Genomic DNA, 12,281 nt, shown 5'->3' with positions numbered 1-12,281 from the left:
GCCGTCTAGCTTGGCTGGTTAGGGTAACTTCACACACGGTAAGGATTCCCACAGTCGGCGTTAACGTTGTTGTTCAAGAAACAACTTTCGAGAGGGGGTATCCTTAGTACCGTGGTTAGTGATGAGTAGGCAGGGGTGTGTACGGACCATAATTAAAAAAACGGACCGATGATCGAACCGTTAAGGCCTTCGATTCAGGTTTTTGCTGGTCAGACCGCCGGTTCACCGATTCGTTTGCTAGTTTTCTACAATCAAATACTATATTTAGAGTAATAATATATGCTATATAGAATTTAAATAGGGTCAAATGGCAATGGTTTCCTTTGTTATACAACAAAGAAGCGCAACTAAGGTGGTTATCAGATCAAGGATAGGCCACAGCCAACAACCTTGGATTGAATCCCACTACTCCCAACAATAATTTTCCGATTTTCTCTCTACACCGGTTCGACTGCCCGATTTATTAGCCAGTTTCACACAAAAAACGCATGGGTTTCTCATACTAAAGCTCCAAAAAGAATATTAGCCTAGAAATTTCTGGCTAGGCAGTTTTAACTGTTAGTGAGCAAAGGAGCAAAAAAAGTGCCAAAAAAGAGAGCAAAAAAAGTGCGACAAAGAATAAAGATTCAGAATGAGCCAACACAAAATGGGATGGAATAGACAATACAATGACCATGGTACATGGATATATGTTTGTTTCATGCTGTAGTGATCTAAACGCTCTTATATTTCTTTACAGAGTACTTAGCAACAAAAGGCATGTTAGTATAATCATCTACATCTTACTACTGAACTGGTTTACCAAAATGTGCTTCATATACATGATAAACCTCCTATCTCTTTGTTTGTTCTCCCTTGATTACGTGTCGCATCTGATTTTCTTAGTGTTCTAGGCTCGCATCTCTAGTACGGTCTAGCCTAGGACCAGCACAATAACCTTTTTGCTACCATACTTAAGTCTTCCAAGCACATACATCTACTTCGTGCATTTGACAGCACCTGACAATCACTCTACTCAAGCTTTGAGAGTTTTGACTACAGCGGTTGCTGATCATCACCTGCTACCTGGTAAGAACTGGTAAGAATTTATGGTTAGCTTGACGGATTTGTGACTTTCCACAACGCCACATCCTATTAGTAGTCAGTAAGACCATATTCTTGTGTGTTTCTGTTACTACTAACAATGCCAAGATCACAAGTCGATGAGCTGGACTGGGAGAACACGACGGGCAAGGAGCTACACGATAAATTTGCACAAATGATGACTGCACAGGTACAAGACATTCAGTCCAGATTTGGAGAGGCCATGGACAAGTCCAACGAAGTGCTCGCGCGTCTACCACCACCACCTGTTGCACCTCAACAACCACCACCACCTCTTCCTGCACGTCACCTCCCAAATCAACTTGGATGTGCAAAGCGTGTCATCATTGAGCAGGGACAAGGTTCTACTGCTGCTGCTACTACTGACGAGCAGTATGAGGCCTACGAGGGTGAGGACAAGTTTGAGGCTGAGATTGCACAAGAGCAGAACTACGGACAACCACCTGGTTGTCCACACGCCTGCAATCGAAAAGGTAGACAACCACCACCCCCTCAGGTATGAGATGGTGAACATGTGGCCAAACTGAAATTAAATGTTCCGCCATTTAAGGGTAGATATATTCTTGATGTGTATCTTACTTGAGAGTTAGAAACTGGACAACGTTATACATGCTTACAATATCCTGAGGATAGACGGGTTACAGTTGTTTGTGAATTCACTGGATTCGCATCTATTTGGTGGTCCACACATTGTCGATTGCATCCTACTAATATTTTAACTACTTGGATTACTTTTAAAAGATGTTATGCGTACTCGTTGGGTTCCTCCATACTATCAACGTGAATTGCTTCAAAAATTGCAGCCTTTAAGATAGGGAAAAAATATGTAGAGGAATATTATCGGGAATTGCAAACTCAGTTGCTTAGATGTGGTATTGAAGAAAATAATAAAGCTATGCTTGCACGTTTATTGGGTGGGCTAAACAGAGAAATTCAAACCATCTTAGAGTATAAGGAGTATAACATCGCTCGCTTATTCGATCTTGCTCGCAAAGCTTCAAGTGTAAGATCAACAGACCACGGCACGGACTAACTTTTCTGCAGCACGACCTTCATCATGGACGTTGTGTGCGTCTTCTACTTCCACACGTCCTACTGCACCACCTTCTGACGCCAACTTCAAGTCTTCAACAAAGACAACAAAACAGACACCACCACCATCAGCCAAGAGCACACCTGATGGTGTCGCGCAGAGTTCCTCGTCATCCATGGCATCCACAGGTCAAACACGTAATCGTGATATTAAATGTGCTTGTTGTACTGGTGCGGGTCATTATGCGAGCCAATGCCCATCCAAGCATGTGATGATCGTTATTGAAGATGGTGGTATGAGTCCGCTAGTGACTACAGTGAGGATATGCTGACTCTTATTACACGTGAAGAACAGGGTGGCGATGAATTTGATCAAGATATGAAATATATGGCTACTGACGACACCGACAGGTATGCTAGTTTGGTTGCTCAGATGGTTTTGAGTGTGCAGATGACCCAAGCTGAGCAAAATCAAAGACACAATTTGTTCCATACAAAGGGAGTTGTGAAGGAACGTTCAGTTCACATCATCATTGATAGGGGGAGTTGCAACAACTTGGCTAGCATGAAGATGGTGGAGAAGTTGTCCCTCACCACGAGACCTCATCCTCCTTATTATATCGAGTTGTTCAACAACAACAACAAGGTTACGGTAACACGTATTGTTCGTGTACATTTTAGTATTGTTGCATGTGCTGATTTTGTTGATTGTGATGTGGCACCCATGCAAGCATGCTCCCTTTTACTTGGTAGACCATGATAATTTGATATAAAAGTTTGTACACCATGCTAGGACAAATCAGTATACTCTTGTTCATACGGATAAAAATATTGCTTTACTTCCGATGTCTCCTGAACAAATATTGAAAGATGATCTTACTAGAGATAGTAAAGCAAAATAGGAGCAAAACAAGAGTGAAAATCAAATTGTGGTAAAAGAATTTGAGCAACATAGGACTAATAACAGACCATCATCCTCTGTTGCGAATGAGATAAAATTGAAAAGTCCATTTTTACTTGTTAATCTCGATGTTAGCAAGCATGCTTGCTATGCTTTTGTGTGTAAAGACGCATTATTTTCATTTGAGGACTCTTTGTCTCCTGTTGTCGCTAACATTTTGCAGGAGTTCGTTGATGTCTATCCACAAGAAGTGCCATCGGGATTACCACCTATTTGAGGGATTGAGCATAAGATTAACTTAATTCCCGATGCCTTACTGCCCAACTGTGCGCCTGCTGCCATACCATACCAATCCAAAGGAGACGAAGGAGATTCATCATCAAGTACAGGAGTTACTCGACAAAGGTTATATACACGAATCCCTTAGTCCTTGTGTTGTTCCTGTTATAGTATGTGTTGATTGTAGAGCCATTAATAATATTGTTATTCGATATCGTCATCCTAATTCTAGACTAGATGATATGCTTGATGAATTAAGTGGCTCTACCATGTTCTCTAAAATTGATTTGCGTAGTGGATACCATCAAATTCGCATGAAACTGAGAGATGAATGAAAAACAACATTTAAAACTAAGTTCGGCTTATATAAGTGGATAGTCATGCCTTTTGAGTTGACTAATGCACCTAGCACTTCCATGAGATCAATGAACGAAGTTTTACGTGCTTTCATTGGACGATTTGATGTAGTCTATTTTGAAGATATACTGATTTATAACAAATCTTCGGAGGAACACTTGGATCGTTTACGTTCTATTTTTATTGTTCTACGAGATGCACGTTTGTTGGTAACTTTGGGAGGTGCACCTTTCGCACCGACCAAGTATCGTTTCTTGGCTATGTTATTACTATACATGGAATTGAAGTTGCTAGAGCCAAAATTGAAGCGATTGGGAGTTGGCCACAACCCAAAACGATCACAGAAATGGGGAGTTTTCTTGGACTTGTTGGTTTCCATAGACGGTATGTGAGAGATTCCAGCACCAGTGTTGCACCTCTTAGTGAGCTTACAAAAAAGATGTACCTTTTGCTTGGGCTACCGCACAAGAAAAAGCCTTCACGGTATAAAAAGAGAAGTTAGCACATGCTCCTTTGCTCCAACTTCCTGATTTTAATAACACAAGATGGTAAAGTCATTGCATACTTCTTTGAAAAATTGAGTTGAGTGGCCCTAGTTTGAACTATTCTACTTATGCTCTGACTTTAGAAACTTGGCAGCATTATTATGGCCCAAAGAATTTGTTATACATTCTGATCATGAATCTGAAACATATTATAAGTCAAGCAAAACTGAACCGTAAACATGCTAGACTTTTCCTTATGTCCTTAAACACAATAAGGGTAAAGAAAATATTATTGATGATACATGGTCTCATCACTATACTATGCTTTCATAACTTGCCTTTAAAATGTTTAGTTTGGAGCCCATCAGAGATCAATATGTGCATGATGCTGAATTTGAAGATGTAATGCAAAATTGTAAAGAAGAAAAAAGATGGAACAAGTTCATGATGGATTTGTGTTCCGTGCTAACAAACTATGCATTCCAACTAGCTCCGTTCGTCTTTTGTTTTTGCAGGAGACACATGGAGGATTAATGGGACACTTTGGCATGAAGAAGACAAAGGACGCACTTGCTACACATTTCTTTTGACCAAAGATGAGATGAGATGTTAAGCGTTTTGTTGCTCGCTGCACTACATGTCAAAAAGCTAAGTCACGACTCAATCCTCATGGTTTATATATGCCTTTGACTGTACCTAATGTTTGATGGGAGGACATATCCATGGATTTTGTTTTAGGTTTACCTCAAACAAAGAAGGGGAGGGCTACATATTTGTTGTCGTGAGCAAATTTTCAAAAAGACACAATGCTAATGTTGCCGATTTGTTCTTTCGTGAAATTGTCCACTTGCATGGTGTATCAAATACTACTTTTTTTAGATCATGATACTAATTTCTTGGCCACTTTTGGAGGTATTTATGGGCTAAATTGGGAACTAAAATCACTAAACTGTTTTTTAGTACTACCTGTGACGCCCAAACTGATGGACAAACTGAAATAGTCAATAGAACTTTGTCTACTATGCTTAGGACTGTTTTAAAGAATAGCTTAAAAATATAGAAAGAATGTTTGCCTCATATTGAATTCGCTTATAATCCTTCAATGCATTCTACCACTAACCCTCGTACACTCATTGATTTGTTGCCTCTTTCATCTTCAGAGAAGGGTTAATTTTGATGCAAAACAACGGGTTGAATTTATCTTAAAAATACACGAGCTAACTAAGGAAAACATTGAGCGTATGAATGCTAAATACAAACTTGCTAAAGATAAAGGTAGAAAACATGTTGTCTTTGCACCTGAAGATCTTGTTTGGTTACATCGACGCAAAGATAGATTTCCTAATTGTGCAAGTCTAAGCTAATGGCACATGTTGATGGTCTGCAGATTTTACGGTTAGTTCCACATATAACATTGCAGATTTGAAGCCTTATTTGGAAGAGGAAGATGAGCTTCCATCAAGGACAACTTCAATTTAAGAAGGGGAGGATGATAAGGACATCCCTAACACTCTTACACCCATATCCCCTACTACTACACATAATGGATCAATTACTAGAGCTCACACACACTAATTAAATTATCAGGTACTTTCGTTTCTTTGTAATGTTTCCAATGTTCATGAGAACATGACGCTGCCTAAATTGGATACTTTTGTGTTGCTTAGGAATGAAGGGCCTAGCATGGACAAGCGGGATGAACATTGGAGCATGATCAAGCATGGAGATGAAGACGCACGCACAAGGAACAAGAGTGGAGCTTCAAATGGGGATGACATGATTTTGAAGCTGCGATAATGACGTATGAAGACTTGGACACAATATACAAGATGTCACTTCATGATTTTCTTGCGCCACCTTATTTTTGGGCTAGTCCCATGTAATTTCGAAATACCATATCATAGGTTGTTTTCGAGTCTATATTGGTAGGGAAAACGACTTAGAAAGGATTTTAGTCTCACCTTGTCAAGGGTGGATGAAATTCTTAATTGTCTCACTATAAATACAGCCCTTAGGGTATCGTTTAGACTTGGGTTTTGTTTAGTTAAAAGTTAGCCATGGCAACTTTGTGTACTTTGTTTGTGTCAAACGACCATGCCAAGACCATACAGAACCCCAACTTTCATCAATAATCATTATCTTTTATTTACAAAATTCAGATTGCAAATCTTAGTTCTTGCTTGTTCTTCGATTGCTTGCAGGGAATAGAGCTTCGTGGTCAAGTTGATCGGGCTCCGACATGGTCAATAACCTCTCGGAGTTGGTTTAGCGATTGCTAAGGCGCAACGTCATCGCATGTTTGTAGTCGAATCGTCAAAGTCGACTCCACGGGAATCAATAGTTACTATCTCATTGAAACATTAGGACAACTTTGCGCTATTGGCTCCAAAAGGCAAAATGACAACCTCCAAGGGAAAGTGAGGAAGGTTTGCCGAGTACAGAAGGAGCAACAAGGAGGAGGAAAAGAAGACGTCATCCGTTGTTCAAAAGTGAGCAAAAGCTCTCCGCACGGGGTCCTGCACCCCCATGCCCACAGGGTCAAGCCATAAGCTCTTTGGACACCCCATGCCAATGGAGCCCGTGCGCAACCCCCCACCCCCTTCTTGCCCACAAGTCTGCCTACGAGTAATTATGGGAATGTCCTTTGTACCCCTGACTTATGCCTCGTTCCCTAGGACCTATATAATTCGTACCTCCTTCATTTTCTAGAATTTAGCAAAGCATAAACTAGATCTTAAGAGCGCTTTGCTCATCTTAGAAGTTGGAGAAGAACTATCTCTCAAGACATCTATATCTCCTAGGGATTAGGGAAGAACCACCCTTGTTACCCTTTATTTCCTTAGTTGTTCTTGGATCTAAGATGCATCTCTCGTATTGACTTCAGATTTGTAGATCTTGTCCTATGTGAGTGTTTTCCTCTTGTTTCCCCTTTGCTTACCCTTGTTCTTGTGTTGCTTCCTCAAATCCACCTCCAAATCGTGAAGATCGGGCCACCTATGCGGTTTATATCATCAAGGTTTAGTCCAGGATTTGGTCCACGTGTGGCCACAGGCCCACAATATGTGTGCAGTTTTAGGGATTAGTCCACCTTTCTTAGGGAGAAAAGTCATACTCAAACATATAAGCTCGGCCATCCAATGGTAGTAACTCTCGACCAATTGTTCTACGTGAAGCCGGACTAAAACGCAACCCAGTTGCTACCCATATGGGGTTAGGTCGAAGTAGGGAGATCTAAGCAAGTTTAGAACTGGGACTGTTACAACAAACATGCTAGTAGTACTAGACTAGGACCCTCCCTTTACTAACATCAGAATATGCGAAAACCCAAGTACTAGAAGAAATAAATGTGATCTACCTCGTTGAAGTCTTCCATGTGCAAGATCCGCTCTACAGATATTAGATACAAACGATCTTCATCTATCTCCTCCCCAAATTTGGTTTCCCACCTAGTAGACAGCTTCTGCGTAATTCAGTTCAGCACATTACAAACCATTAGTCCAACTACACAAGAACTGAACAATCTGCCATTCATAATGCATTAAGTTTTGAGAGACTAGAACTAACAGAAACATTCCAAATAAACTAAATGCTAGCTTTTTCAGGAAGAGTCCAGAATCACGGCCAAGCAGATCGATTTGCTCATTCAAATACGCCATAACATTATCATTATTTTCGAGAAAACGCAAGGCTTGCGGCTCAATAGAATAGAGTAACAAATTACAAGCCTAACACTAGGCCGAAACAACCGACCACTCAAGACAAGAACACAATCGATTGTCGCAAAACATGCGTTACAACTGGATGTCATCCACACAAGCACACAGAACAGAGACCCCCAACCCGAGAAGAGAGCATCTGACTGCGAAGAAGGGCAGAATTAGGTCGCTCTTGCATTCGAGGCAACATAGTTGATGACGTCGCAGACCACTGGCCACACACCGCCACGGGTGTCGAGGCCACGGTAACACCATACACCACTTGCGTTATGAACGCCACACCACCACACATCTGCCAGCAACCGTCAGTCAAGATCCATCGAGTGCCCCTATGTGACCAAGATGCCATGACATGGGATTCTCTGCAATCTGCGAGCCATGCCATCCATGGTATTCGTGCGGGTGTGATGCAGACAGACCCACGAGCAGGTTCGTCAACCAAGGGTCAGACAACCAAAAACAACGCCTCAAGGGAGGGAGCGACATCGTCGATGCTGTCGGCATCCAATCCGACAAACCATATCTAGGTTTTCACCCAGGATTAGACCACAAGGGACGGAGGTGGACTTGGGCTACTCGACGACTACGCCAAGGAGGAAACGACGCCCAAAGGCGTCGACATTGGCACAGATAAAGGTCATGCATGGCTTTTCTCGGATCATCATGACCACAACTCATGCATCAACAACAACCCTGCCAAGTCACAACAGCAAGATCCAAGCTCTACCTACAATCACGCTCGCTATATAACATGTATGGCCGCCACCCCGCCAATAGAGGCCAACACACGCCACGCATCAAAGATGAGCACGGACCAGCCACGGCGCCATCCCTAGGAGCCAACCTGTGGCTAGAGGGCCCTTGCACTAGCCATCCCAGATCCACGACAAGGATGCCCAGATATGTGGTATGATGCTTGCACACACAGCAACACCCACGGCCGTGCCAAGTAAAAATCAACAAAGACTACAAGGGAAGAGGACTAGCTGCATGAATACGGGCGCAACGGGCAAGGTAATAAGGCACGCATCGCCGAACACTCGCGAAACGCTGCCAATCACCATGTTAGAGCACCAACGAAGCCCGCCTCCAGTCGAGCACCGAGACGACGTAGCTACCTAAGGTAGTTACCATGCCAGGAGCATCTCCAACATCGCCTACCCACACCGATCTCTCGCCGGTTGTGGAGCAAACCACTGTTCTTCTTGTCCTGACAGCCGTAAGAAACCTCCTCAAACCAACTAAGCTAAATATTGGCTGACTACTCACCGTCGTCGATTTCCGCTCAGTCGGCAAGGGGCCTTTGCAGCCATGCTCCCCTGGATCTGCCGACCAGTACTAGCCAACCATGAAAAGGGTTGCTCCTTTGCAGCCATCATGCTTCCCAAGGCGAGGAGGGACATGAGAGAGGGGGGAAGGAAGGAGGCAGCGGGGGCCCCGAGACTCGTTGCGGTTAGCCGGTCGACCTGATGTTGCCATCGATGGACACGAACGCCAAAGCAAGGCCCGCCGCTCACCCTAGCCACCACAAGTGACGCTGCACGGCAAGCCACACGGCTGCCCCCGGCGACTGAGTCCATGCCTCCCGCCCTATCTGGGGTGGAGAGAGGCGGAGGCAGCGGCGTGGTGATTTTGGGGTTACATCCGAGGCGGGGAGAGGTGAACTAGCAGCCACAACAAACAACATTCACCGACGCAGGAAGTCCATCGGCAACCGCAACGAGCTAAGAAACGCCCCGCGGCCGCCGTCATCAGTGCGGGCTTTGCCCGGCGGCCTCCTCCAGCAACGAGGGGGAAAGAGGGGCGGGGGATGCCGGCGGCGGGTAGGGTTTGGGGCGTCGCACGTGTCACCCAAAGGAAGACGAAGAGGAGGCCCGAGATGCAACCACGCCATAACATTATTGTGCCCTCGGCGGCAATTCCTTATGTAATCAACTGATAGTTCACAAGTGCAATGCGAAAATCTCCTTGACAAGATGCAATATCATAATTTTCTTACCTTCAGCTCATATTTATCACTAGGTTTAGTCAAGGCACCAAGAAAAGTACATTGTGGTGTCCTGGCTCCACTTTGCCGAAACTGCAGCACCAAAAGTAGAACAAAAAACGGTGAGTATAATATGAAGATGATACATACCATAGATGTCAAAGTTAGACTATGGGCCCGATATGATTTCGTAATAAAAGTAATAGTTTTGGCACATCAATTTGATGGTGAAGCTAATCACCCTTACAACTAACACTGGTTTCCCATCAAACTCTAAAGACTAAAACCAAATCAAAGGGTGAAATCGAATCAACAAACTTACGAACCACAATGAAGCAAAACAAAAAAGTGCTTATCGTGAAATGCAGCAATAAAATCGAAAGCAGTAAAGTAGTTGGGAATTCGGCCATTGGTTCAACAACAATACATAAATCAAGAGATCACTTCACATTCCGAAAGAATGAGATCTGAGGAACAAATTCACCACAGCTACACGGTTACCAATAGCAGACCAAAAGTGATAAGTAGAATGAATCAAATATCACTGGACACCCTACAATGTGGGAACATTCTCAAAATGACAACAATCTAACACATCAAAGTCCAAACTGACACGGGAAATTCATAGGGTCAAAGTTTCAACTGCAAAACATCTCTTAGTTATATCCAACACGAGATGACAGAACAAATATACTTCAAGATAAGGGACGGAAAAAAAACATCAAGACAAACCTCTGGAAGGATCATAATTCTTGTTTTTCAGTCACAGTGCAATTAACAGCGACAAAAATCAATTCTATTCATCAGAGAAATTCTACAACAACAACAACAAAACATATAATCTTCGATCAAGGGTTGTCTTTCCAAAAGAGAAATAGTTCTGTAGTTCTGATTAAGGGCACACAACTGCGTCTCCGAACTCTAGCTCGATATTCATCGCAAAATGAGCACCAAGGACACTAGGAGCCTCCGAAAACGACATGACTTCGGTGTACTACTAGTGGGGAAATTAGATCTTAACCCACATTTTATTCCCACGGGCCTTTGGTGGTCTTAAACTCTTAATTGGCGCATAGCACGGTGGCGTCTTCGACTATGATGAAGTCGAACTGCCGCATTCCCTCACCTCAACGTGAAAACTTGCCCGCGCATCAGGCACGGTCACTCCCGCTGTGGCTAGGCAGAGCGCGGGCGCGCCAGCGGCGTCGGCGACAAAACGAGCGCCGACACCGAGCGGCCAACCGTCGGCGCCCACGACGGACAGCGTCCCGGAAGGCGCGAGCTCAACCACCGTCCGCGCCACCTCGGCTGCCGACGGCTGGGTCCGCTGTGCCGACACCGACGATGCGGGGGACGATACCGCCGCGGCCTCTGCGACCACCCGGACTCCACGCTTCGCCGTTGAGACTGCGAGCGACGAAGCAGACGGCTTCTTGAAGACGAGGGCGCCGCGGGAGGGGAGCGGGGAAGAGAGGAGGGAAGGAGATGCCAACGACATGGCGGAATTGGAGAACGTTTGGGTAGAGATTTCGTGGGGATATTGTAGGGGTGAGATGGTAGAATAGGTCTCCAAAATTTTTTCCCAGCGAAATTGGGAGCTTTTTTTATTACTCCCTCTATATAAACGCTCTTATATTTATTTATAGAGGAAGTATTAATTAACGAATGAGGTAAATACACCAGGAGTCTTAGGGGGTGTTTGGTTCAAAAGTCCTAGGACTTTTTCTAGTCCTAGGGACTAATAAAAAGACTTTCTAGTAGGGTCTTTTTCTAGTCCCTGTAGAAAAAGTCCCTCTCGTTTGGTTCCTAGAAACTTTTTAGGGACTTTTTCTAGTCTCAGGGACTAAAAAGTTCCTGAACCAAACACCCCCTTATGGGATCGTCAGTTTGATGCATATTGTAAAATACTACGTGTTTTTTTTCATTAAACATGCGTGAACGTATACGTATATGGATGTAATCGCTACCTACGTGGCATGCCAATGTGGCCAAGGCCCGGTAGCGGCCGAAGCGCAGTGCACGTCATGTTATGTTTCTTGGTATTTAATTTGGACTACTAATGTATATATCCTTTAGGATAAAAATACACATTTTCTAAAAAGTTAAAAGTACACATTCTGGACCATATTTTCTTTTATTCTGATTTTCAAATTTAAAATTGTTTGAACTCAATCAAATTTTCACTGATTTGTCTGAAAGAACTTTATGTACATTCATTCTGCACTATATTTTCTTTTATCAAGATGTTATATTTTCAAATTATTTGAATTCAAAAAAATTAGTTGATTTGTCCCAAAAAAATATGTGCACGCGTCCTGACCAATATTTTCTTTTACAGAGATTCAAAAATTTAAAGTTATTCAAATTCAAACATAATTTCCGTTGATTTGTCCAAAAATTTACGTACATTCATTTTGACC

General features: G+C 43.2%; 1 protein-coding gene across 1 annotated transcript in view; it reads right to left on the bottom strand.

The window, feature by feature from the left end:
• LOC109763784 (glutamyl-tRNA reductase-binding protein, chloroplastic) overlaps positions 1-11,391 on the bottom strand; it is a 29,708-nt gene extending 18,317 nt beyond the window's left edge. The window contains exons 1-3 of the mRNA XM_020322645.4: positions 10,988-11,391; positions 9,874-9,954; positions 7,514-7,618 (exon numbers count right to left, since the gene is read on the bottom strand). Coding sequence (XP_020178234.1) covers positions 7,514-7,618; positions 9,874-9,954; positions 10,988-11,359 — 558 coding nt within the window. The 5' untranslated portion in view covers positions 11,360-11,391. The remainder of the gene's footprint in view (positions 1-7,513; positions 7,619-9,873; positions 9,955-10,987) is intronic.
• Between the last annotated feature and the right edge of the window lie 890 nt (positions 11,392-12,281).

The sequence above is a fragment of the Aegilops tauschii genome, chromosome 7, assembly GCF_002575655.3.
Source record: "Aegilops tauschii subsp. strangulata cultivar AL8/78 chromosome 7, Aet v6.0, whole genome shotgun sequence".
In the NCBI taxonomy this organism is placed as follows: Eukaryota; Viridiplantae; Streptophyta; class Magnoliopsida; order Poales; family Poaceae; genus Aegilops; species Aegilops tauschii.
This window is presented reverse-complemented; position numbering and strand designations above follow the sequence as displayed.